The 27,189-nt window shown below is 45.5% G+C and overlaps 1 protein-coding gene across 3 annotated transcripts in view; it reads left to right on the top strand.

Moving 5' to 3' along the window:
- The window catches only part of R3HDM2 (R3H domain containing 2), a 921,072-nt gene that overhangs the window by 602,563 nt on the left and 291,320 nt on the right, over positions 1-27,189 (top strand). For all 3 annotated transcript variants that reach the window (XM_086966594.1, XM_086966584.1, XM_086966589.1), the window contains one exon: positions 1,073-1,181. In XM_086966594.1, coding sequence (XP_086822720.1) covers positions 1,073-1,181 — 109 coding nt within the window. The remainder of the gene's footprint in view (positions 1-1,072; positions 1,182-27,189) is intronic.

Raw genomic sequence — 27,189 nt, 5'->3', positions numbered from 1 at the left:
GAATAGACGCTTTTGTTTTTCTGACATTCATTTCCAACAATCATTTTCTTTTCTTCTTTCAGTTCATTGCCGTTTACTGCCCTTTCTTTAATGCTATTTGCTCATCTAATATTGTTTTGTATCTATAATTTCCAATATTGGTTTCCCAGTTCCTTTCTTTTCTCCCTTTAGCTCTTGCCTTTCTATAGCATTTTCTTGCCATTCTCTCTCCTTTCTTTCTGTTGCTTCTAAACTTTTGTCCAACTTTCCTTGCATGCTTTACTTGCTCCTCAGAACTTGTTCTGCCCCCAGTTTCATGCTCCCACCCACTCATGCTTGTGCCCCAGGCATCTTTTGCTTCTCTTTAGTCCTTTTTGTGTTTCGTTGCCTTAAGGCTTTTGCTCAAATCTTTTGCAACTTGCTTGCTCCTCTTATCTTGATTAACCTATATTACTCCTTTTGCTTGACTAACTAGTGCTTTTCATCTGCATCTTGCTCAGGTGTTTGGTGTCAGCCTAGTAATTTTTGCCTGCTCGTCCCCCTGGCTTGCCCCTTGCATGTTGCAGTCCTTCTCTCTCCTTCAGGACACATAATTTGATGCTGTGGAGCCTTTCACTCTCTCCATGTTCATGCCCTTTAGTGCCCCTTTCTGACGTTGCTCTTGCTAACCTGTATATCTCCAGCCCTGATCTCTCATGCATCTTTCTCATTCCTTTCTCACTCTTTCAGCTTGCCGTCCTGTGTCTCTTTCTAATTTTGTCCTATACTCTTCTCTTGCCACACCTTTCACATAAGCCTCTCGACATTCTAGCTCTTTTCTCTTTTTCCCCTTTCCGTTTCCTGTCTCTCAATAAATTTGTATTTTATCATTTTTTCTTTTCTTTTCATCATTTCTGGTTAAATATCATCTTTGTCTCTATCTTGGTTTTATTCCCTTCTCCACTTTTGTCATATCTATTTCTCTGTCTGCTTTCCGGCAGTATTCTTTCTCTTCAGTGCTCTTTAAATTCATTGATTGACTAGATCTCTCTGTTGGAGGAGTACCAAAAAACAACTTCTTTCCCAACATGATTGTTTTGTTACTTTACCCTAGACCTGAACAGCGGTTTTCAGAGCACATCAAAGATGAGAAGAGCTGTGATTTCCAGCAGCGATTCATTTTAAAGAGGGACGATGCCAGCATGGACAGGGATGACAATCAGGTGAGACGATGTACTGCTTGACTTCATGGTACAACCATTTTATATTTTTAGTTTAGGCTGGACTGGGTTAGAAAGACCAGAAGGTCAGGAAGTGACCGTGGAGAGAAAACTGATGCCATACTAATTACTTAAAAAGTCCAAAATAAGTTTAGAAAGGCATTGAGTACTCGAGAAAGCTTTATTGAGGAAGCATAACCGCAGGTAATTGATGGGCTGCAGCATTGCAGCCATTGATCACCTGGGTCAAGTGCAAGATTAACAACTTCAGTGCTGGCTTCTCACATAAATAGAACAGGCACAACAGACAACCCGAGCATATCTGATGTATACCTTTAACTACAGATTTCTCACCTTTTGAATCTCACCAGGTGCCCAACTGGTTTCGGAAAACATTCTGCAGTACCTCCTGTATGCTGGTGGGTGGTATCATCAGACTCCACCTCTTGATGTGATGACACAGACCTGCATAAACATGCCACTCCTGCAGGCTAACATCAGTTCCTCTTTTTCCTCTCCCTTTGACATTGAGTCTGAGCTTTGTTCCCAACATGTTTGGTGGTTAACTGACTTTAAAAAAAATAAGTTCCAGGCATATGAGCTGCAGGTTACACACTGTGCATAGATCGCCACCAAGTGTTGGGCCCGGATGTTTGCAGTTTGTTTTTGTCCTGAAAAGTTCTTTGGAAGTCACGAGATGGGTGACTCCTCCTTTGGACCACATTGCGCATGAACATCGGCTCCTTCCTCAGATTGTTTTTTTCCGCCATCGGGCTCGGATTTGTTTCCTGCGCTCCGTTTCGGAACCGAATTTCCTTCGGCGCACAATCCTCACCCAGTTCGACGGTATTGTTGCGATCGCGCTCCCCATCGATGCGATTCTTCACCACTTCGAAGTCTTCGATTCCGGTTGTTGGCGAAGGCCTTCGGGCCTACCTGGGCCTTACTGGCTCATGGAAAGGACGCCGTTCAAGAAGTGTCCTCAATGTGGGTCGAAGTTACCCAACACCGATCTACATTGGGTGTGCAACCTTTGCCTCTTACTGGAGCACAAGGCCATAGACTGTTCCTCCTTCTGCTCCAAGAAGACGATTCGGGACCGACTAGCTCGAAGAACCATAGTTCGCTCGTCAACTTCGATCCCAGACATCTTTGAAGAGGGCGTCGACGTGCCAGAACACCAGCGGGCCGAAGACAGTGCCAGCTCCTCTAATGCCGAAGACTCAGACGTCGAGGACATCACTCCATCTCAACGGGTCGTAAGTAAGAACGTCGACCCCCAACCCTTCCTCGACACCCTCAAAAAAGGCTTAGGTCACACCCTCACCTTCGGGCCCGGGTGCACACGAGAGACTGCTTCCCACGCCCTGCCTTCGGGCCTGGGAAAAGAAGCCTACTAAGCCTCCAGGCGGCTCGGGGTCGAGTCAGCCTATTTCTGGTGTCAATCCCATTCAGACACCGAAGAAGAAGCCATCTTCCTCAGCCACGCCGACCGCTGCTCCGACACCCAAGAACTCGGCGCCGAAGACTAGCACCGGCTCATCGATGCCAAAACCGCACTCGGAGCCGAGTAAAAAACTGCCATAACGTCCCGACTTGCTTCGGAGCCGAAACAAAATCACCTGGAACCAAAAAAACACATTCTGGTTAAAGACATTTCGAAAGATCATAGTTCTAAGTAAAAAGACTCTAGACCAGCTACCGCATCGATGCCGAAAAAACCTCCGAAACCGAAAACTTCAATGCCAAAGGATCTGCCCTACACAGAAGAGCTTTTTACACTAGATCCTACTCAAAGACTCTTGTAAAGGATCCTAAGACTGGCCAAATAGCTCTTAGCTCCAAGAAGAGACCACCAGAGGTGCCTGCAACTCCTCCTCCTCCAAAGAAGAAAAGATACACTGCAACCTCTCCATTAAGGGTCCCTTCTCCACCACCTCCCCATACTATTCCTTCTCCTACAACTCCTACACCAAATCATTTGCCTACACCATCCACTAATCCAGATGATGATGTAGATACAGACTCTGATGACACAGGTGGGGGTGCACATAACCCAGTAGGGACCAATAGTCCCCCTCAGTCACCTAATCCATGGGATGATTATAACACCCCTGATGTACCTTACGTCCCTAAAGACAATGTATATACTTCCAGGCCATCGCCACCATAGGACACTATAGGTTTTAACCTATTAGTCCATAGAGCTGCCCAGTACCATAGGGTTGACTTGCACACAGATAATGTGGAGGAAGACTTCTTATTGGACACTTTTGACACTACACAAAGGTCCACTGCCATTTTGCCAATGCTTAAAGGGGTTATTAAGCACGCAACAGAGGTATTTAAAGATCCTGTCAAGGCTCGTGTCCTGAACCCTCGCATTGAGAAGAAATACAAATCTGCCCCTATAGATCCAGTTTACATTAGAGGCTCAGCACCACTAGATTCCTTAGTAGTATCTAATGCACGTAAACGTGCTAATTTGCAAACATCAGGTGAGGCCTCACCACCAGATAAGGAATCTAAACTCCTTGATGCCTCGTCACAAGCAGCTAATATATGGCGCATTACCGATACTCAAGCGCTCTTGGCAAGATATGACAGGGCACATTATGACGAATTAGAATCCATAATGCAGCATCTACCAGATAAATATAAAAACAGGGCCGATGATGCCGCAGATACTGCCTCAAGGGCAATTAATACTAGTGTCCTTCTGCGTAGTCCTGACCGGCTACGTATTTCAGGTTTCAAACCTGAAGTGCAAAATTCCATCCTCAATCAGCCATTTGATGAGAAACACCTCTTTGGCCCTAATGTAGATGTATTTTTAGAGAAAATGAAAAAAGACACCGACACAGCTAAATCTATGGGAGCCTTGCAATTGCAAGCTTCCAGACGTTCTTTTCGTCGCTCACCATATAGAGGCAACACAAGAGGCTATGCCTCAGATAGCACCGCCACTTCCTATAAGACCCATAGCCAATCCACATTCACTAAGGGCTACCAAAGAGGGGGTTATAGGGGTAACAACAACAAGGGCAGAGGCAAAACCAACAACTCCTGCTCTGCCTCCACCCCTACCCAATGACTTTCCTCCACTTCCCCCCCACCATTCCACTCCTGTGGGGGGAAGACCACCACAATTCCTTCCTGCCTGGACCAACATCACATCAAACAGATGGGTGCGCAAATTATTCAATCAAGTTACTGTCTAGAACTAACGTTTACCACCCCCCCCAAAACATACCACCCAAACAGCGTCCAATGTCACAAGAGCATTTATCACTGCTAAAGCAAGAAGTACTATCTTTGCTAGAAAAAAGTGCAATCGAACCAGTTCCTCTGCACCAACAAAACAAGGGGGTTTACTCACTACACTTTCTTATCCCAAAGAACGACGGCTCTCTGAGGCCTATTCTAGACCTCAGACCGCTAAACATATACATACAGTCAGACCATTTTCACATGGTCACACAAAGTCTTTCCTCTCTTGTTACAAAACAACTTCCTTGCTACTCTAGATCTCAAGGACGCATACTTCCACATTCCCATTCACAAAGCTCACAGGAAGTATCTCAGATTTGTAATAGACGGGCAGCACTGTCAATTCAAAGTACTCCCATTCAGAGTCACAACAGCACCAAGAATATTCACCAAGTGCCTAGCAGTAGTGGCAGCACATTTACGAAGACCGCACATTCACTTCTTCCCGTACCTCGATGACTGGCTCATAAAAGCCAGCTCATACAACCTGTGTGTGGAACACTCATGCGACAATACAACTGCTCCCCAACTTGGGGTTCACAATAAACCACACCAAGTCTCATCTGCAACCATCCAAAGTACAACAGTACCTCGGTGCCACAATAAACCCCTCAACAGCGCTAGCTTATCCCACTCCAGTAAGGATAGCCAGCATGCAAGCTCTTCTCACAAATTTTCAGCCACAACACTCCCTTCCAGCACGAGTGTTCATGCAGCTCATAGGGATGATGGCCTCTTGCATTTTCATAGTGCCCCATGCGAGACTTCAAATGCGTCCTCTCCAAGAGTGCCTATCGTTTCAATGAAACCAGGCTCAAGGTCAATTAACAGACCTAGTGTTGGTAGACGGTCGGACTCATCGCTCTCTGCAGTGGTGGAACACCAAAAACCTTTCCAAAGGGCGACCGTTCCTAGAGCCAGTTCCTCAAATAGTCTTGACAGCGGACACATCGCTCTCTGGCTGGGGAGCCCACCTACTGCGACACACCATGCAAAGCAGGTGGACACCACAACAAAAGTTACTCCATATCAATCCCCTAGAGTTACTAGCTTTATTCCTAGAACTAAAAGCTTTCCAAATGCAAGTATCAAACAAAGCTGTGTTAGTCCGCATGGACAACATGGCAGCCATGTATTACATACAGAAACAGGGCGGAACACACTCCCTGCAACTCTCTCAACTAGCACAAAACATATGGCAGTGGGCTATACCTCAAAACATATTCCTCCTAGCCCAGCATGTTCCAGGAGTACAAAATACCATAGCAGATCTGTTAAGTCGTCCGACACAACAGACCCACGAGTGGGGAACTTCATCCGCAAGTTCTTGCACCATTCTTTCAGATGTGGAGACAACCTCAGATAGACCTCTTTGCCACCCACGAAAACGCCAAATGCCCAAGCTTCACTGCCAGATATCCAAACCCATTGTCCAAAGGCAATGCAATATGGATTAACTGGTCAAACGGATTTGCTTACGCTTTTCCACCTCTACCACTCATGCCACTAGTAGTACGCAAACTACAGCAGCATTCTCTGACCCTCATCCTAGTTGCTCCAACGTGGGCCAGACAGCCGTGGTACACACTGCTACAACTGTCTGTAGTACAGCACCAAAAACTATACCTGTCTCCACGCCTTTTAACACAGAACCGTGGAGAGATCAGGCACCCGGACCCAGCTCAGCTCAACCTTGCGATTTGGCTGGTGGAAAGTTCTGGAATCTGCGTGGATCAACAAATTTCCACCCACCCCGAGTTCCCCCAGGTTTCCCGATAAAAATGGTACCTCACTTGCGTGGGAAGGCATAGTGGCTGCAAGAGGAAAAGGCCCAAATCGTATGGTGGAGACTTAAATATTACCTTTAGCAAAACTACCTTGTTTTTGGGGGGGGGTGGGCACCTGAGTTTTTGGCCCGGGGCTCGGCGGGCATCTTTAGAAACTACAAAACCCAAACAGATTCCAAAACTTTCCACCACAAAAATGTTAGGAAAATGCATTTGTTTTGTCAATTTTTTAGCTTTGCAAGGGATTCTGGGTAACAGAACCTGGTGGTAGGCAGTCGAGTCACCCCATTCTGAATTCCCCTGGGTGTGTAGTTTTCAAAAATGTATAGGTTTGCTAGGTTTCCCTAGGTGCCCGCAGAGCTAGGGTTCAAAAACAAAAGGTAGGCTCTTTGCCAAAAAAGGGCACATTTTCACTGCAAAATTGAGGTGCGACCACGTTGCGTTTTGCGCTGTTTCCGGTCGCAGGCACTTGGCAGACCCAGGCAAGTGAGGTGCCATTATTTTCGGGAGACCTCGGGGAACGCTGGGTGGGTGTTAATCTGTTGATCCACGCAGATTCCAGAACTTTCCACCACAGAAATGGGAGGAAAATGCATTTCTTTTGTCAATTGTTTAGCTTTGCAAGGGATTCTGGGTAACAGAACCTGGTGGTAGGCAGTCGAGTCACCTCATTCTAAATTCCCCTGGGTGTGTAGTTTTAAAAAATGTATAGGTTTGCTAGGTTTCCCCCAGGTGCCGGCAGCTAGGGTTCAAAAACGAAAGGGAGGCTCTTTGCCAAAAAAGGGCACGTTTTCACTGCAAAATTGAGGTGGGACCCAGTTGCGTTTTGCGCTGTTTCCTGTCGCAGGCACTAGGCAGACCCAGGCAAGTGAGGTACCATTTTTTTCAGGAGACCTGGGGGAACGCTGGGTGGGTGGAAATTTGTTGATCCACGCAGATTCAAGAACTTTCCAGCACAGAAATGTGAGGAAAATGCGTTTTTTTTGTCAATTTTTTAGCTTTGCAAGGGATTCTGAGTAACAGAACCTGGTGGGAGGCAGTCGAGTCACCCCATCCTGAATTCCCTTGGGTGTTTAGTTTTCAAAAATTTATAGGTTTGCTAGGTTTCCTAGGTGCCGGCAGAGCTAGGGTGCAAAAACTACAGCTAGGCACTTTGCCATAAAAGGGTCAATTTTTAACTGCAAAATTGAGGTGTGACCACGTTGCATTTTGCGCCGTTTCCTGTCGCAGGCACAAGGCCGACACACACAAGTGAGGTACCGTTTTTATCAGGAGACCTAGGGTAAGTCAGATTTGTAAATCAACTGTTATTACCCATTGAGTTTTCATGCATTTCTCCTTTCCCAATGAAAGACATTGTGTAAAAAAAAATATTTTTGAAAAATGACCAATAATTCTCATGCTGGTATGAGTATTTCCAATTTTGAAAATGTGCAAATATATACTGTTTCTAAACTCTATAATTTGTACCCAATTCAGAAATACATAGGTGTCTTTCATACCGATTTTTCCATGTATACATTTTCCAAGAATTAGTGCTCTATACCCAATAAATAATAAAATACCATTGCAAGTTGCTGCTCAATTTTTGGCTCTGGGTTAGTCGGGTTCTTGGTGAAACTACAAGTCCTATATATCCCCACAACCAGGAAGGTCAAACGGATGTACCGGTATATTGCTTTCCAAGAGCTGTCAAAATTACAAGAAGTTATAGGTGAAAACGTTGAGACTAAAGGCTGTTTTTTTCAACTAATTTTCAATTATTCCAATATTTAACTGTTAGTTTCTATAAAGAAACCTTCATGGATTTAGACAAATGACCCCTTTCTGAATTAAGAATTTTGTCTACTTTTCGAAAATGTATAGCTTTCCAGGATCCATTATTGCTTTCAAACTCATTTCTACCATTAACTGGAAGGAGGTTGAAAGCTTTAAAAATAGGCTATGTCCCAGAAAAATGCCAAAACGGTGTGAAAAATGTTGGTTCTCTGACAAAAGACCGTCATTCCCTAAAAGCTGAGAAAATAGAGATTTCAGCCCCACAAACCCTTTTTTGATGAGATTTGCAGGGAAAAACCCTGAGGCTTTCATTTGCAGCCAGTTTTTCCCATTTTTCTGAAAAAAACTAAAATTTCACTGTGTTTTGCTTGATTCTTGGGACCCCTCCAAGGGAATCCACAAACCCTTGGCACCTTTAGAATCCACATGATGGAAGAAAAGGATGCAAATTTGGCGTGGATACCTTATGTGGTCAGAAAGTTACAGGGGCCTAAGCGCGCACTACTCCAAATCGCCAAAAAAAGGTTTAGCACAGGAGGGGAAAAGACCTAGCAGCGAAGGGGTTAAAGCCTTTATGGACGGCCTTAAGAGAATAATTCCTCCCAGAGTACCACCTTCACCAGTGTGGAATTTGACCATTATTCTCACACGGCTAATGGGACCCCCCTTCGAACCTTTACATAAATGTGAACTACAATTTTGAACATGGAAGGTTGCGTTCCTAGTAGCTATTACTTCTCTACGGAGAGTTAGTGAACTACAAGCACTAACCATTCAACAACCTTTCTTGCAAATGCATCATAATAGGGTCATTCTCCGTACTAATCCAAAATTTCTGCCCAAGGTCATTTCTCCCTTCCACCTCAGTCAATCAATCTGTGGAACTTCCGTTTTTTTTTCCGCAGCCACAGACCGTAGCAGAAAGAATTCTTCATACCCTAGATGTCAAAAGAGCATTGCTATACTACATCGAGGGAACACAACCCTTTTGTAAGACCAAACAACTTTGTGTCTTTCTCACCACCATACAAGGGTAATCCCATATCAAAATCTGGGATAGCTAGATGGATTGTCAAATGCATACAGATTTGCTTCCACAAAGCTAAACATACGTTATCTGTTCCTCCTAAAGCCCACACTACAAGGAAAATAGGGGCTTCAATGGCATTTTTAGGGAACATTCCCCTAGATGACATCTGCAAAGCAGCTACATGGTCTACACCGCACACATTCACAAAACTTGTGTAGATGTTCAAACCAAACAACTAGCTAATGTGGGCCAGGCTGTTCTCAAAACATTATTTCAAACTACTACAACAGATAGGGGTGGTCGCCACTAAGAGTGGGTACTGCTATACAATCTATGCACAGTGTGTAATCTGTAGCTCATATGCCTCGAACGGAAAATGCTACTTACCAGTATGCATCTTTCTCCAGTATTAGGGGTGTCTTTCATAGATTCACATGCTTGAATATTCCCCGTCGTCGAAGTGGGAGTCCCACGGTAAATAAAATAGCAATAATGCTAATAAATATATATATATATATATATATAAATATAAAAAGTATCATATAAGTAGTAAAACAGATAAAATATGTACTGAAAAACCTTTACAAAGGTTACTACATAGGAATGCATTAGAGAGAAAAAACTCATTTGCAACATATCAGTGTCATTATGTTAGTCCAAACTGCAGCCAATCAGGCTCAAGCACCCTCTAGAACCTTCTCCTCAGAAGCTCAAGCCCTCAGATTTTCTACCGCACGTCGTGTGAAGGGAGTCTCCCTGAGCTCTGCTCAGTTCTTTTCACTTTTCTACTCTTCTCAGTTTTCACAAGATGTCAAGTAAGAAGTCTTTATTTAGACCTTGTTCCTCCTGTGGGAAATTGCGTTTATTTGAGAAGGACCCTCATGACAAATGTATTTACTGCCTGTATCCTGAACACAAAGTGGTTGATTGTAGGTTCTGTAGAACTTTCAATCCAAAAACCCTTAAGGACAGGGAGGGTCGCCTTCTATTATGGCTTAAGCGCCTTCAAGATAAGGACACGGTTGTTTCTGACGCAGAAAGCCTTCAGTCAGCTCCTTCTTCTGTGGCTTCTAAGCGTGGCAGTGTTCAGGAGTTACCATCTCCTTTCCTAAAGAAAAGAAAGCTGGCTTTGACTGTGGCTGCAGTGCCACCTACTACTTCTGTGCCTGTTATAACTACGCCCACGAGACCTGGCTCTCAGGCGTCTTTTCCAGCTTCTATTAAAGTGGTTACACTTTTAACAGCGCGGTCGTCGACGGGCTCGTCGACGACCACTCCGACGACGAGATTGGCTGCTGTGGCTTCGTCTACGACTACAGTCACGACGACGTCGGCGTCGTCATCGTCGACGAGAGTCTCGACGACGGCTCTCACGTCGACGAAAGCCTCTGTTTCTTCAATCCCGTCGACGATCCCTATCATATCGTCGACGAAGAAGCCATCGTCAACGAAGAAACCATCGTCGTCATTTCCATCGTCGACGAAGACATCGTCGACGGCTAAGCTCCCGTCGACGACGAAGCTCCCGTCGACGACGAAGATTCCGTCGACGAAAATTCCGTCGACGAAGGCGCCGTCGACGAAGGCGCCGTCGATGTCTAAGATGCCTACAACACAATCACCGTCGACGGCCCAGTCGACGTCTACTACATCGTCGACGACAACATCGTCGACGAGCTCGTCGATGAGCACATCAGCGACAGTAGTGCCTAAGCCTTCTAGGTCTACGGAGACGCCTACAGACTCACCGTCTACGGCGACTGCTTCCAAATCGTCATCGTCTACGCAGGGCTCTGCGTTGACAGCAACTTCCAGTTCTTCATCCTACGCCAACATGCCTTTAGTGCCCTTGGACACTTCAGTTTCTGCTGTACAGTCCTCATTCAATAAGGAGGAAGATTCCGCTTTCCACTTTCAATCTCCTGCTCTACAACCGCCACTTCAGTTGTTCGTGTCAGACCATGAGACTGAGTCAGTTCGGATTACACTGTTTATGGGGATGCCCGGAGTCCATCAGATTTGATAATTAAATGCCAGGACACTACTTCTGAAGAAGAAGAAGAAGATGATGAGCAGGTAGATCAGCACGAAGACCAATGCGTGCAAATTCCAATGACGTCTATTCCAATGACGCTTTTCTCTAACCTCCAACACATGTTGGACGATTACAATAGACGCTTTCCACCTACCCCCCAGGGTACTCCGGTTCATGAATCTGCTGATGTAGCAGTTTCGCATCAACCTCTACAAACACCTCCTAGACAGTCTGCTCCGTCAGTACATTTGAGTGCTCCTCTATCTCCTAATCCACATATGGACACTGACTCAGAGCCAGAGAGAGAGGAAGGAGAGGTTTATCAGGATTCAGATGGTGAGCAGGATCCTTATATGGCGGAATTCGATAACTATCGAGTTCAAACACCCTCGCCACAACAGGGCACTTCAAGTGATTCACCTCCTGTGGACATCGCTAGTTTTCATAAGCTTATGGACAAAGCGGCGGACCGCTTCAAGTTGTCAAGGGTCCAGCGAGACGAAGAATGTTTTCTGTATGATTTTAAAAATCAGCCTTATAAGCAGGTGCATACCATACCAATTATAGAATTTATTTGGAAGGAAGGGCAAAAGATTATGAAGGCTCCTAACTCCTTGCCGGCCCAAATACCTAGATTGGAGAAAAAGTACAAGGCTCCAACAGGCTCGCCTGCTTGTCTGCTCTCTCATCCAAAGCCAGACTCTGTGGTGACTCAGGCAGCACAACGTCGTGCACGCAATCCTGCAGCGCCTGTCACTTCCCCTCCCGATAGAGAGGGTCGACGATTGGATGCAATCGGAAAGAAGTTTTCGTCCATGGCTTCAACCTCAGCCCGTGCTGCGAATGCTCTCGCAATTTTGGGTCGTTTCGACCGACAAATGTGGTCAGACATGTCCATCTTACTTGCGCAGCTTCCAGAGTCATCCAAAGCGGAGGCGCTCCAGGTCCTTCAGGATGGTCAAAGAGCTTCGGAGGAGATTATAGACTGTGCTGTGGATGTGGCGAATACTGCATTCCGTATCCTTGCCAGTGCTGCGGCGCTCCGACGCCAGGGATGGTTAAAATCTACATCTTTCAGGCAAGAGGTCCAGTCAATGATAATTGACATGCCGTATGATGGCGAATCTTCGTTCGGTTCCCAAATCGATGCTTCTTTGGAAACCATAAAGAAGGATACCGACACGGCAAAGTCGCTTGGATCCTTAGAATTTAAGAAACAGCCTTTTCGTGCAGCACGGGGACGAGGCACCTCGTCCAATTTTTCCCAAGGAGGACAGTCACAGTACCGCCAGTACAATCAGGGAAACTAACGGTACTCAAATCAGCAATCTTCTCGCCAACAACAATCCAGACCCTATAGAGGAAAGTCCAACTATAGAGGTGCCAACAACGCCAACAAACGACAATGACTTGCCAGTTCAGCAGGAGGTTGGAGGTCGAATCTCGCAGTTCTACTCTCAGTGGTCTCAAATAACATCAGACCAATGGGTGTTGGACATTGTGCGCAAGGGTCACGCCTTGGAATTCACAGAGTTTCCTCCTCCATCTCCGCCTTCGGGTCCGCCACCTCCCCATCTAGAAGAACTGCAACATCAAGTTCTACTATTATTAACAAAGGGTGCAGTCGAAGTGGTTCCTGTATCTCAGCGGGGGAAAGGCTTCTATTCGAGGTTCTTCCTCATTCTAAAGAAGACGGGGGAGTGGCGTCCCATTATGGATTTGAGGTATCTCAATCTCTTCCTGAAACAACAGTCCTTCCGCATGTTAACGTTGTCAGAAGTCTTGCGGCTTCTCTGCAGCGGCGATTTTTTAACGACAATAGACCTGCAAGACGCCTATTTTCATGTACCAATCATTCCTCAACATCGGAAGTACTTGAGGTTCAAAGTGGGACACAATCACTATCAGTTCAAAGTCCTACCTTTTGGCCTCAGATCAGCTCCTCGTGTGTTCACGAAGGTTCTGGCCCCGGTCATGGCTTCTCTGCGTCTTCAGGGAGTCCAAATATTTCCTTACCTGGACGATTGTCTTTTAAAATCCCAATCCGCAAGCCAGCTGCATCACGACACACGTTTGTGCCTAACCCTATTCAATTCTCTAGGGTTGACCATCAATGTAAAGAAGTCACATTTCACACCTCTGCGAAGCAGGACATTCCTCGGGGCTGTTATAGACACGGACGTGTCAAAAGCGTTCATCTCCACCGAGCGGAGACAGAAGATAGTTCATCTGGTCTCCACCATCAGATCAAAAAAGTCAGTTTCAGTGCGAATGTTAAAATCATTTCTGGGGATGGCATCATCTTGTATCGCACTGATCCCGAATTGCAGGTTACGTACCCGTCCTATTCAGGAGGAATTGGACCTACAATGGCGACAGGTGTCGGGGTCGTTCAACGACCAAGTGACAGTCACAGCTTGCATGAAGACCAGTCTGCTCTGGTGGGAGCAACGAACCAATCTGAGCCAAGGGGTCTCCTTCCTTACCCAGCCTCCAGATCTGACATTGACCACGGATGCGTCCATGGACGGATGGGGAGCCCATCTCCTGGACCTTTCCATCAAAGGAAAGTGGACAGCGACCCAGAAAACCTGGCATATCAACAGGCTAGAATTGCTGGCAATCTTCCTAGCGCTAAAGGCTTTCTTACCAGTGGTGCAAGGAGAATCGGTGCTGGTTCAAACAGACAACACCACCAGCATGCACTACATGAACAAACAGGGAGGCACAAAATCTCAGCCCCTGTCTTGTCTTGCCCAAAAGATTTGGGAATGGGCACTTCGTCACCACATTTCTTTGACAGCAGTCCATCTGCCGGGAGCGTCAAACATACTGGCAGATTCCCTAAGCAGGTCTGCGTCATCCACTCACGAATGGGAGTTACACCAGCCAACTCTGGACCTCGTGTTCCACCAATGGGGTCATCCCAAGATGGACCTCTTTGCAACTCCAGTGAATCGGAAGTGCCAGACTTTCGCCAGTTGGCATCCTCATCCGGAATCCAGCGGCAATGCCCTACTCATGGATTGGACCGGCCTATTTGCCTATGCGTTTCCACCACTCCCATTGGTGCCAAGAACGTTGTGGAAGATGCGCAGGCAACCCTGCCGCTTGATTTTAATCGCCCCACGTTGGCCCAGACAGGCGTGGTTTTCAGAACTCCTTCTAATGTCCCAATGCAAACCCATTCGTCTCCATCCACGTCCGGACCTTCTGACAATGGACGGCGGACAAGTTTGTCACCCAGACCCGTCGACGCTTCAATTGTGGGCATGGAACCTGAATTCATTGAATTTGCCTCTTTAAGTATACCTCAAGACTGTAGAGACATTCTAGCGTCAGCTAGAGCTCCATCAACCATCTCAACATATAGGTTAAAGTGGAAACGTTTCTGTCATTGGTGCGCAGCATCCAACGTACACCCTATCAGTTCCACTCCAGACCAACTGTTACCGTTCTTTTTAAGTCTTGCTCAGTCGGGTCTTTCACATGCCACATTGAGAGTCTTTTTGGCGGCCCTCTCACGCTACCGTCATGATGGCTCTACGTCTCTCTGTTCATCCAGAATCATCCGACAGTTCTTTAAAGGACTTTTCAGGAAGTTCCCTCCGTTAAGGCGCCCTCCTCCAGCGTGGCACCTCAATGTGGTGTTAACACAACTTATGAAACCTCCATTTGAGCCAATTCATCGTTCTCACCTCAAGTTTCTAACCTGGAAAGTGGCTTTGCTTTTGGCTTTGACTTCGTCTCGTTGTGTAAGTGACTTGCACGCTTTCACCATCAAACCTCCATATTTGCAGTTCAAGCCAGACGGAGTGTCACTTCGTACCAATCCTTCTTTTCTTCCAAAAGTACCTACTGACTTCCATTTGAACGAGCCAGTTTTCTTAAAGACTTTTTTCCCGGATCCTAAATCCCCTGCGGAACAGCGACTACATTCTTTGGACATCAAACGTTGTCTAAAATTCTACATTTCTAGAACAGCCCCTTTCCGTAAATCCAATCAGCTATTTATAGCATATGGACTACTGCGCAAAGGACACTCAGTGACTAAACAGACAATAACACGATGGCTCTCTTCAGCCATATCATTTTGCCATCAGCAGGCTGGCAGGCCTTTACCTACTCCAGTGAGAGCACATTCTACGAGAGCGATGGCGTCGTCCATCGCATTGTTTGCCGGAGTGCCTCTACACCAGATTTGTCGTGCAGCGACATGGTCCAGCAGGCACACCTTTACCAGACATTATTGTTTGGAAGCTGTCAACGAAGCGGATACCGCAGTGGGGCAAGCAGTGCTTCGTCATCTTTTCAAATAAGGTGAGCCTCTTTCCCTCCTCCATTCTTGAGATTGCCTTGCTTTTATGCTATATATTGTTCTTCAATTGTTTGGAAATATTGCAATCTCAGCTCTAGGAGGTTACTGCTATCTATTCTATTCAAGCATGTGAATCTATGAAAGACACCCCTAATACTGGAGAAGAACAATTGTTACTTACCTGTAAACAGGTGGTTCTCCAGTATTGGTGTCTTTCATAGATTCACATGCGACCCACCCATCCTCCCCTCAGAGGCTCTTTTCTCCTCATGCGCTATTATTACTAGTGCTACGAAAATCTGAGGGCTTGAGCTTCTGAGGAGAAGGTTCTAGAGGGTGCTTGAGCCTGATTGGCTGCAGTTTGGACTAACATAATGACACTGATATGTTGCAAATGAGTTTTTTCTCTCTAATGCATTCCTATGTAGTAACCTTTGTAAAGGTTTTTCAGTACATATTTTATCTGTTTTACTACTTATATGATACTTTTTATATTTATATATATATATATTTATTAGCATTATTGCTATTTTATTTACCGTGGGACTCCCACTTCGACGACGGGGAATATTCAAGCATGTGAATCTATGAAAGACACCAATACTGGAGAACCACCTGTTTACAGGTAAGTAACAATTGTTCGTTCTTGGCATGTAGAGCTGCAGAGTTACACATGCCCACCCGTCTCCCCGGCTACCCTTATCTGTTCCAGTATTATCTTTATTAGAAACCGCTTACATGGACATCCTTCCTTTTCTTGCAAAGCTCCATCATTTCCCTAATGGCGAAAAACAATCTGATGATGGAGCCGATGCCCATGCGCAATGTGGTCCGAAGGAGGAGTCACCTATCTCGTGACTTCCAAAGATCTTTTCAGGACGAAAACAAACTGCAAACATCCGGGCCCAACACTAGGTGGCGATCTATGCACAGTGTGTAACTCTGCAGCTCTGCTTGCCAAGAACAGATGCATACTGGTAAGTAGCATTTTCCTTTTTTTGACAGGATGCATAGATGTCTGCCCCTAAGACCGAAGGATTTAAGCCATGCAGCACCTGTAGGAAGCACATTTTGGCTGTGAACCTACATGTATGTCGATCTTTGGTGATTTTGTGCTAAACAGTCCTCCAAGTCCTATGAGAAATGCTCTTGAAGTCCAATAGCGAGCATGAAGCCTAACATTACATCACCAAGCACAAAAAACAAGGCTTGCCTTGTTCAAGGTCTTGAAGTTGGTCCCACCGCCGTCTTCTTGTAATTGCAAGACTAAGTCAAAAGAAAAGTTTGAAAGAAGCATAAGAAAGCCAGGCTGGCTTTTACCCTGTTCTGCTTCTCCTTTACCAGGAACAAGGTATGCAGCTGGCATACTAAAGATCTGACTTTATGGCATCATCTGGTTCAGATCAGACCAGGTCATATTCTACTTTGTAGCTGGTCGAACTCTTTTAAGGAGGCAATGCTGCAGTTGTTTTGGAGGACTCCTGGGTCCCTCTTATGATTTCAGTGGAGATTCCCATGAGTGAACTAGGATTACAGGTAACAAACCATTACAACAGTTGGCTCCACCCACTATTATCAAGATCAATCCGTGCCAAAAGACACTTTAGGTTCTGGAGAATTCCTGAACTTGAGTAAAGTAATCTTGAAAATGAGAAGATTCTATCAGCCGAGATGCTGCAGGTAGCAGCTCGGCTCTGAATCCTTCCTCAAAGCCAAGCAAGCTTTAAGCATGAAGGTACTGCAATGCCAGATAGCCATATACATGGATCTTGACGGAGGGCACATAGTTGTACAACTGCCGCAAGACAACAGCCCTTCCATAAAATCTCAGGCTGACATTTGAAGAGGTGATTTCAGAAGAGTATCATTATTATTATTGAGATTCATAGAGTGCACATGTTTGGTGCAAGGATTGTCCTGGCATTATTACGGAGCACAAGCAACACATCACCTCTAATCTGACAAAACGGGGCACTAGCCTTAGGATGTTAGTATTGGGATGAACTATGTTATTGCCATTTTCCTGAATCTTAGGAAATGACTTTCTTTGTGGGCAATAAAAAAAGAAAATCAATATTCTCAGTGAAAAAAAGGCAGCCGCTGTATCTACTTAGACTACTGTCCCCATAGTCTATACACTCTGTATCCAATGTTGAGCCTCCCTTTTAGCTGTCAATCACATACCAAGACCAGCAACTAACTGATCAGCAGAACAATGCATGAAATAACATGATGGACACTCAAGACTACACCACATTAGAACCGGTTCAAGTTAAGGCATCTGTGCCAGGCGTTATCACTATGTATCTTTCAGTTATCATTAGTGAAGCAGCATATCGTAAGGTTCCATTCCATGTAGAGGAGAAAGAGGATGACATCCTTACAGAGACAGAGATCGATAAAACAACCCAACCTTCACTAGTTCGAAAGACAGTGTTTACATGTTTTATGGAGAACTTTAAAATGCTTTTATGGATCCTGTGGTGATTCATCAGGGGTGAGTGAAAATTTAAATCAGGCTCACAAGTCCTGCTCTTTATCCTCTCATGTGGCTCTTGGACTCCTTTGTTTTGTAAACAGCTACAAAGCAAGCCTTATGCCAGGGGCAGACGATAACCTCCTCTTGATAAGAAAAGTAAGGTAGATTAAGAAGAGAAACAAGTAGCTGTCCAGCTGCTTCACAGTGACCTATAGCAAATTTCCAGAGGCTATTAGTGGGGTATGACTGGAGACAATGGGAGGAAATAGAGGAGAAAAAATTATTTTCTAGAAACTTAACTAGAGCGAGAAAGAATTATATCCAATGTGAGCATTAGGTGTGCCCCAAATGTAGCAGAGACAGCCTCAAAGCAAGTAAGCACCAAAACTGTCTTGCGTTTACATGCCTGGTGCAGAATGTCCGAATTCTGTCCAGACGTTCATCCATCACTAATTGGTCTGTCATTCAGTGAGCAATACCTCCTTGGTCCCAAGGTGATAAAATACTAAATAAAAATGAAAAAGATAGTCTGTGAACACTGGGTGCCTTTTGGCATGATTCTCCCATGCACTTTGGGATTCGGTTGCGCAGGTGCTGTCCATGGTTCTGGAGGAGGCTGGGGGCCATACTCTCCCAAGCTATGGCAGACGGGAGAGACACAGCTAAGTTCACAATCAGGTGTGGGCTGGACTTGAAGTAGTATCATTGTAGTTGGCCTTACGGCACCACGCCTGTCTGAGGATGGCTTCCTTTTTAGGGGATATCCAAGCCTCAGTTATGGACATGCCCTTTGATGAATCTTGTCTCTTTGGAGACGAGGACTCAGTACTAGAGTGCTTCAAGGATAGCAGAGCTGTGGCCAGGTCCTTTAACCTTTCCATAGCCTCTCAGCCAGCCTCGTACGCCTTTCTTCTCTTTTTGTGGCCACAAAAGGGGGCTTCCAGCTGCGTCTTCACCCGCCCAGCTACCACTGCACACAAGTTCTCTAGCGTCTTTGTGGCCGAGAGTGCAGTACTCCCAGACCCCATGTGTCAGGGACCCAGAGGTCGGGCCAGTCTGCCACCCCCCTTCTGCATCCTCCAAATCTCTTTAGTTTGCCCTCCAACCATCATGGGTAACAAGTGGAAGGCAGGATACAAAAATTCCTGCACCACTGGAGGTGGATAACATCGGCCTGCTGGGTTCTCCAAATTGTCTGAAGGGGCTAATCTCTCCCCCTTCGTGACCACCCCTCCACCCTCTTGCAACAGGTTGAATGAGGGCCATCTTTCTGTACTTCACCAGGAAGTGGCAGTTCTCTTGGCTAAGTAAGCCATAGAGAGGTTGCAGTTGCCAGAAGTAGGTTGTGGTTGTTATTCCTGCTACTTTCTGGTGCCTAAAAAGGACAGATGCTTTCATCCTTTCCTATCCTAGACCTGTCCTCTCTCCATTTCTTCCAAATTCTAAATGCTCATGCTCCTTCAAGTTCTGTCTGCCTTTTACCTTGGACAGACACAGAAAGAGAGAGTTCTCCCAGTTAATTTTAGGTCCAGAGGGGGGAGACAAAGACAAGCAAAAAATACGAAATACCTCTATAGGGACCTATATTACTTTAACATTGAATAAATCCAAGCTATTTTTATAACAATAACAGGATGCCAAAGAGGAAAGTGGAAACTTCAAAGTATTATCAAAACATATACATTTTATTTTTCTTTTTTCCTTTTTTCAGATAAATATATTTCATCTTATAGTAATACTTGTGTAACAGTCATGAATTTGTTGAGCATGATATGATGAAATGATATGTACAGCTGCACAAATGTCTCAAAATATATTTATCTGAAAAAAGGAAAAAATAAAAATAAAATGTATATGTTTTGATAATACTTTGAAGTTTCCACTTTCCTCTTTGGCATCCTGTTATAAAAATAGCTTGGATTTATTCAATGTTAAAGTAATATAGGTCCCTATAGAGGTATTTCGTATTTTTTGCTTGCCTTCTACCTTGGAGACTGGGTGGTATTATTAGACTTGTGGAACGCAAACTTTTATATTCCTGTCTTGCCTGCCCACAGGCCATACCTGTGGTTCACGGTAGGCTGCAAGCACTTTCAATTTGCTGTGCTTCCTTACGACTTTACAAGCACCCCTTGGGTGTTCAGCAAGGTGATGGAAGTGGTTGCAGCTCATCTGCAGAGATCAAGAGTTCCAGTCTTCCCCTATGATGACGATTGGCTGTTAAAGGGCTCCCCCCCGGCAGTTGGCTACCACCTCCGGACTACGACGGACCTTGTGCACTCATTGGGGTTCACTATCAACATGCTTAAGTCACACCCGACTACCTCGCAGGCGCTCCCTTTCATCGGAACTGGTCTAGACATGGTGCAATTTCAGTCTTATCCTCCCGAACAGCGAGTCCAGGATATTCAGGTCATGGTACCAATGTTTCAGCCTATATCCTTGGTTTCGGTGAGACTGATTCTAAAGCTGCTTGGCCCTATGGCGTCCTGCATTCTGCTGGTGACACACGACTTCTGGCATATGGGGGCTCTGCGGTGGGATCTGAAGTTCCAGTGGGTGCAGCATGTAATGTATGTATACTTGTAAAGCGCACTGTTACCTCGTTACGTGGCGTCCTGGTGCTGTATACCGCTGGGGAACCCGTCCTGGCTTTCCCTGTGAGAGAGCACCCCCAAGGTGAAGCCAGGCATCCCCGGCGCTGCTGGGGCCGTTGTGGAGATTAAGCAAGCTATTGCCCAGAGTTGCAGAGTGGGACCCATGGTTAGCGTAGGCACCTAGGCGAGAATTATTGAGTCCGCGGACATTGACCCAAGACCCTGCCGCGTCGGGAATTGAACCCTGGTCCCGGGCCGACTTCTGCTTCAAGGTCTGCCGCTTCTAACCAGTGAGCCACACTTCTCACTTTCAGGGGAATGGACCAAATCTTGGAGGAAACTGCAAAAGATCTCCAGTGGTTGTACATGAACTACGATAGGGTAAGCAGCAAACCCTCCCCCTACCAGATCCATCAGTGGGGACAGATGCATCACTCCTGGGATGGGGCGGCAATCTGTGTGAGGTGGAGATCAGAGACACCTGTTAGTAGCCTAACGGTCAGAGCTGCCAACTTTGAAACTGGGGAACCAGAATCGAGTCTCTGCGTCGACTCAACATCCTGTCATTCTGAGCAAATCATTTAATCTCCCTGTGCCTACCAACAACAAAAAATGGAGCTCCGGGTGATCCGGCTGGCATTCAAAACCTCCATCAACGGAAAGCTAGTGCAGGTGTCAACTAACACCACCACTGCCATGTGGTACTGCAATAAACAAGTCTGGTTGGGGTCATGGACTCTTTGTCAAGAAGCCCAGTGCCTCTGGACATGGTTGGAACGTCAGGGCATATACATGGTGGTTCAACACCTGGCGGTCTCTGTGAACGCCAAAGCGAACAAACTGAGCCACAAATTCCTAGCGGAACACTAAATGTGTCTTTATCCGAAGGTGGTACAAGTCTCTTTCAGCAGTGGGGAGAGCCTTGGTTATATCTGTTCGCCAGTGCAGAGAACTTGAAATGCCAGCAGTTTTGCCCCCTGGAGTTTCCAAGGCAGCTCTTGCTTGGAGACTCTTTACTTCTCAAGTGGCGCTCAGCCTTTCTGCCCATACCACTCCTGCTCAGAGTTCTTTAGAAAATCAGGAACTACAGGGCCAAAGCCATCCTTGTGGCTCCGGGTTGGCCTTGGAGAGCTAGGTATCCTGAACTATTGAGCATAGCCATCAGTGCTTCCATCAGGCTGCCCATTAAATCTCCTGTGGAGGCAACAGGGTTGGGTCCTTCACCCTAACCTGTTAGCGCTCCACCTTCATACGTGGAAATCGAGCAGCGACAGCCGACAGCATTTGACCTTCCAACCGAAGTCTGTAATCTAAGGTTGGCAGCCAGGCATCCCTCCACCAATACTGTTTACGCCTGCAAGTTTGTGGCATGATGTCCAGAGAAACTGGTTGACCTTCTTTCTGCTCTCCTTTCTCAGATCCTTCTATTTATTCTTTCCCTTGCCCAAAGAAGCGCTGCTTTGGGCACCTTGAAAGTCTATCTTTCTCTCATCCCAGCCTTTCTGCGTTTACCAGATCAACCATCCCTTTTGAAATCCCCGGTTGTGGCTTGATTTTTGAAAAGCCTTCAACACCTGTTTCCTTCATCATGCCTCAGTGGGACGTGAATCTAGTACTTATGTTACTGTTGTGCGCTCCATTTGAGCCACTGCACAACTTTCCTCTGAAGCTCCTTACCATCAAGACCGCCTTCCTAGTGGCATCATCTCCTGAGGGTCAGTGAGGTCCAGGCTTTATCTAAACCTTACCTAAATATCTTTCCAAAAAAACTGGTTCTTCACACTAGAGCGTCCTTCCTGCCAAAAGTTGTCACTCTTTCGTGTAGCCCAGTCCATACCCCTGCCTGCTTTTTACGTTCCGGTGCATCCATCAGAGGAGGAGGAGTGACTCCACCATCTGGACCCAAAGTGAGTGTTGTCTTTCTACCTTGACTGCACTAAAGAGTTCCGGGTGGATGACCAACTCTTCTTGGGATATGTCGGAGCATAGAAGAAGGCTGTGCAGAAACGATGGATCGGGCTTTGCATTAAAATCTGCTATGTACTAGCCAAGAAACAGCCACCTGAGGGGTTGTGTGCTCTTTCCCTCAGAGCTAAGGTTACGACAACTGCATTAGTACGTGGAGTTCTGGTCCTGGACATCTGCCAGGAAGCAATGTAGGCTCTGCACACGCTTACTAAGCACTACTTCATGGACAGTGAGGTCCGTCAGAACGGGCACTTTGCACATTTTGTCCTGCAGGACTTTTGAGTGTGGAACGGTTTTGCAGACCCACCTCTTATGAGGTATTGCTTGGGTATTTATTCTAAGGTAAGGAATCAGTCGCTAGAAGTCTCAGATGAACAAATTACTTACCTTCAGTAACCCCTTATCTGATGCAGAATCGGTCTAGCCACAGATTCCTTACTGGCACACCCATCCCCCCACTCTCTGCAAGCCGATTTCTAGGACGGGTCTTTCCCCTTTCAGAACCCTAGTTCTCCACACTGGTAAATATTATTTGTGGCTGTGCAATCTTGGCGTGGAAAGTCACAAAAAGAAATTGGCTTCGGCACACTGGGGTGGCGCCTATATAGGCACCGCATAACTCGCTGCCGCCAACATTCCCATGCCTAGCCGAACGATGCTGCCTACCAGCATGCAGGGGTAGTGCTCACGAAAAATTTCCGAACCCTCTCAGACGCCTTGGGAAAATGTTAAGGTAAGGAATCTACAACTTGATAGGGTCCCTAGCAGATAAGGCGTTACCGAAGTGAAGTAACTTGTTCTGTAAAACAATCAATCATTTTAATCATGCCCTTGAAAGGTATAGCACCTGTACCTGGTAAAGATTATGTTGATGCACTGGAAACATTTCTGTGGTTATGGGAAAGTGGTGGTGTTTATGCCGAAGAGAAGCTTATAAGCTCAGTCCTATTACTGGGGAAAGATCTGGCCACTTTATTTTATTACGGCTGCTGATTTTACCCTACATGCAGGAACCCAAACTTTATGGCAGAATTAAACCGGCTGAAAGGCAGTAGGTTTGATGGAGAAGATTTGGAGAGGGTCAGAGGAGGTTTGAGTAAGAGTGTAGCTGAAACTTAAATGGGATTGAGCGGAAGGGGCAACAGTGGAATTTGGACACACAATATGCAGTAATTTTCAAAACGATAATACAAGCAAGTTTAAAAAGAATCTGTCCTCCGTTTTTATCTTGGTCTTTGTGGTGGAGGGAGCATTAGCTGGAATAGGAATTACCTTTTCTTGTAGTACCTTTATGGACTAGATATGTTACTCTCCACAGTAACACCAGGGGTGGACCTGTGGTTAGACCCGCGACAGCATCACATAACTGGGTTAATTGCTTAAATAAAACATGATGGTCCTGCCTGCCGTGAGGAGATAATTTATAATGTAGAATCTTGAATAACAAGAATTGTTCATGTTTAAAAGCTTTAACAAAGGTAATTTGTCCTTTCTTTAATCCTAGCCAACACATTTTTATTTAAATTTCAGAATCTAGGATTTTGTATTGTTTAAAGTACTGATAGCCATAAAATCTGCTGAAATAATTTTTTCGGGTGAACGCTGGGCACTCTCACCGCATTTAGTAAGTCAACAAAAAGCTTGCAAGTCAGGTTTTGAATTTTGATATTGATTTGTTTGTACTGGACCTAAGTTGACCATCCCATTTCCTTTTAACCTCTAACTGTGTTGCAGAGGATAGCAAGCTTTCATGAACTGTTAAGAAGTTCTTTTAGGTGATCGATGGGGGCTGCTTTGTGTTGGAACTGTACTGCTGAGTAAAGGGCACTGCTTGATGAGAAACATGAAAGGGGCAGTGTGAGTCAGCTAAAAAGTCAATGTGTGCTCCTGCTGGGCTCTTTTTCCTGTGCACAGTGTTCTAGTATGTTTCACTTAGTCTGCCTCTTTTTATTTCAAAGTAGAGCTCTGATTCCTTTCTTTTAGTACTCTCACTTTTCCCTCTTCTTTTACTGCACATCACTAGTGCTGCCGCCACACGTTTGGGCATGGATGTACCTCTTTACCACACCTCTACCGAATAGGTGAGGCATTCCACTTCTGATAGTTGGAGTAGTGGGGTTCTTTGCACCAGTGGAAAATCCTCCATATGCCTGATTTTCTTCTCCCATTAACTACTGTACCTCTTCTCTATCATCCTTTTTGATCTCTTGCTGTGCTAGAGGCGACTCATTCATAAGGTGTCAATCAATCATCAGGGTTGGTAAAGCGCAACTACTCACCTGTGAGGATCTCAAGGATATGGCAGCTCTGTTGAGTGCTGGGGTCACCCAAAAAGCCAGGTCTTGTGGCCCTTCCTGGTGTCTAAAGTTAACTATTATAACCTTTAACTGTCTGCATCTTCTGTGTTACATAGAATGTTGCGCTTCAGTGTTCTGTTTCTGTGTAATGATGTTAGTGTGGCCATTCCACAGTCAGTCAGTAGTTCACTGAATGGTGAGAGGAACTCCACACTTGGATTTTTGATTTTTTTAAATTTAAATAAAACTTTTTTTTTTTCACATACTACGTCTCCTTGTTCACAAAATTAACCAGCACAACATGTGGTGTCTTAACGCCAAGGTCTGCATTTGGTAGCACCACCTCCTAGTTCATGTGATTTCTAACAGCTGTCAAGGAGGGCTTCTGTGGTTGTAATGTTCTAAGGATGTGGATTCTTGAATGTAGAAATTGAACAGCATTTGTTTATTTCTAAAGGTTCAGTGAGCTTACATATGACCTTTCTTTATAAACGCATAACCAATAATAATTCTCTAAGTGTATGGATTTTTGTTTTGACTGCATGTCCCACAGAAAGGGAGGCTGTGTTCTGTCTACTACAGGCAGCTACATGATTGTTGGTTCCTTATTTCCTATAACAGCTGGACTGTTGTAATTGAATCCTAAAGCAAGAGTTTTGTGCCTTTGTACCCTACACAGCTACTGAATGTTGGCTTGAAGGTTATGTAGAGACCTTGTTGCCCATTCAGCTTGAGCTGAGGTACACTCTTTGTTTCAGTGTACATACTGTTTTGAAAATATGAATGCAATGGTTAGTTGTCAGGAATCCCAGTTACATTTTAAAATGCAGCAGTAAGAATACCAAGCCTTCTACTACATCGCCTATTAGCAGTCATAAGAGAAAGTCGAACAACTGCAGTTAGTTCAGCGTTCAGTGTTGTTAAGATGTAGAATAAGTTAAAACTGACATGACTTAGTTCTTTCAAAACTGTGTAAAGGTCTGTAACTCCCTTTTCACATGATGTGTGGAGATAAAACTGAGGTGAGGTGGCCTCACTGGAGAGTTGCTGGGTTTTGGGTTTTCTGCAGTGAGGTGAATGTGCTTATGGTTTAAGGTTTTTCCATCTGTTAATCTACACTGCTAACGTATTGCTAAGCTTTGAAGTTTGCGACGTACAGATCTATAAATGAACTCTTCCATACTTTCAGAAAATTGTGCTTTAGATGTAATTTAAAGATTGAAATCAAAATATTTTGGCTTTAGGTGTAGTCATCCTGACAATATCATAAATAGAGTATATGATTGTGATTGATAGCCGCAGATTCCTTACCTAAGATTATTCCCCAGACTTGATCTGGAACTTTTTGAGCTGTACCTCTGCGAGCTGGCAGGTGGTGTCATTCAGCACCTTCTTGTCATGCCCCGGAAGGGACATGTGCAGTGCCTACATAGGTGCCACACCCAACACACTGACATCTGTTCTTTTTTTTTTTCTGCGCATCAGGGAGGATCCAGAGGGAGCTACCACCGTTCTTTTTTGGGACAACTTTTCTTAAAACGTTGACTTGTCTTTTTGAGACTGTCTCCCCAGTTCATCAGGGATGCCCCCCAAAGAAGAGCAAGGTTTAACCCTATGGTTCCTTTCACAGAGAGATGTCTGTGACAGACCCCCATCTAGTTTGTCTCTGGTGCCGGACCACGGCTCCATGGAATATGAGGACTTTTGTGCCATGAACCCCAAGGAGCTGTGAGCTTTCCTTGAAACTCCTTGTCACCTGGCACCATTGTCTCCACGACGTTCCAAGTCCCAGTCCTGAGACTGTTAGTAGTGCAGTTCCAGGTGCTAGTAATTGCGCTTTAAGTAGTTGGGTATGTCTCACAGGAAGTCAACGTGCCAGGGAAGGGGCTTCCTTTGCTATGGTGGCTAGGAGAGCGGCTCAGGTCATCGACCTTATGTTGCTCTCAGTGACCGTGAAGTCTAATATCTTGACTGAGGTAATTCAGCCTGGAGTCACCCCCACAGACCCTCTAATCTCCTTTCCTTCAATGAAGCCCTCACAGATGTCCTGCTCGGAACATGGGTCAAGCCCTGTATAAGCACTCTTGTACACAGGAAAATTGACTGGCGCACTGCTTATGGGACACCAGCTCTACTCACCCAGTACCCCACCTGAGAGATCTGGTTGTTAATGTCTCAACATTCAAAGGAAAAACCCTGGTATGTTCCCTACCACATCACCGCATAGAAAATCCAAGAGGCTACTTTTGGCAAGAGGATGTTCTCTTCTGAAAGCCTAGCACTGTGTTTGGTGAACACCACATGTCTCTTGTGCCAATACACCCAGACAGTTTGGGATTTGGTTACAGAAGTGCTGGCCATGGTCTTGGAGGAGGCCCAAGCCATACTGACCCAGGCTATTGCCAATGAAAGATATGCAGCAAAGTTAATCATTAGCTGCAGAACGGATAG

This window comes from Lissotriton vulgaris, chromosome 1_1, assembly GCF_964263255.1.
Source record: "Lissotriton vulgaris chromosome 1_1, aLisVul1.2, whole genome shotgun sequence".
Taxonomy (NCBI): domain Eukaryota; kingdom Metazoa; phylum Chordata; class Amphibia; order Caudata; family Salamandridae; genus Lissotriton; species Lissotriton vulgaris.
Note: the sequence above shows the minus strand (reverse complement) of the source record. Positions and strands in the feature narration are given on the sequence as shown.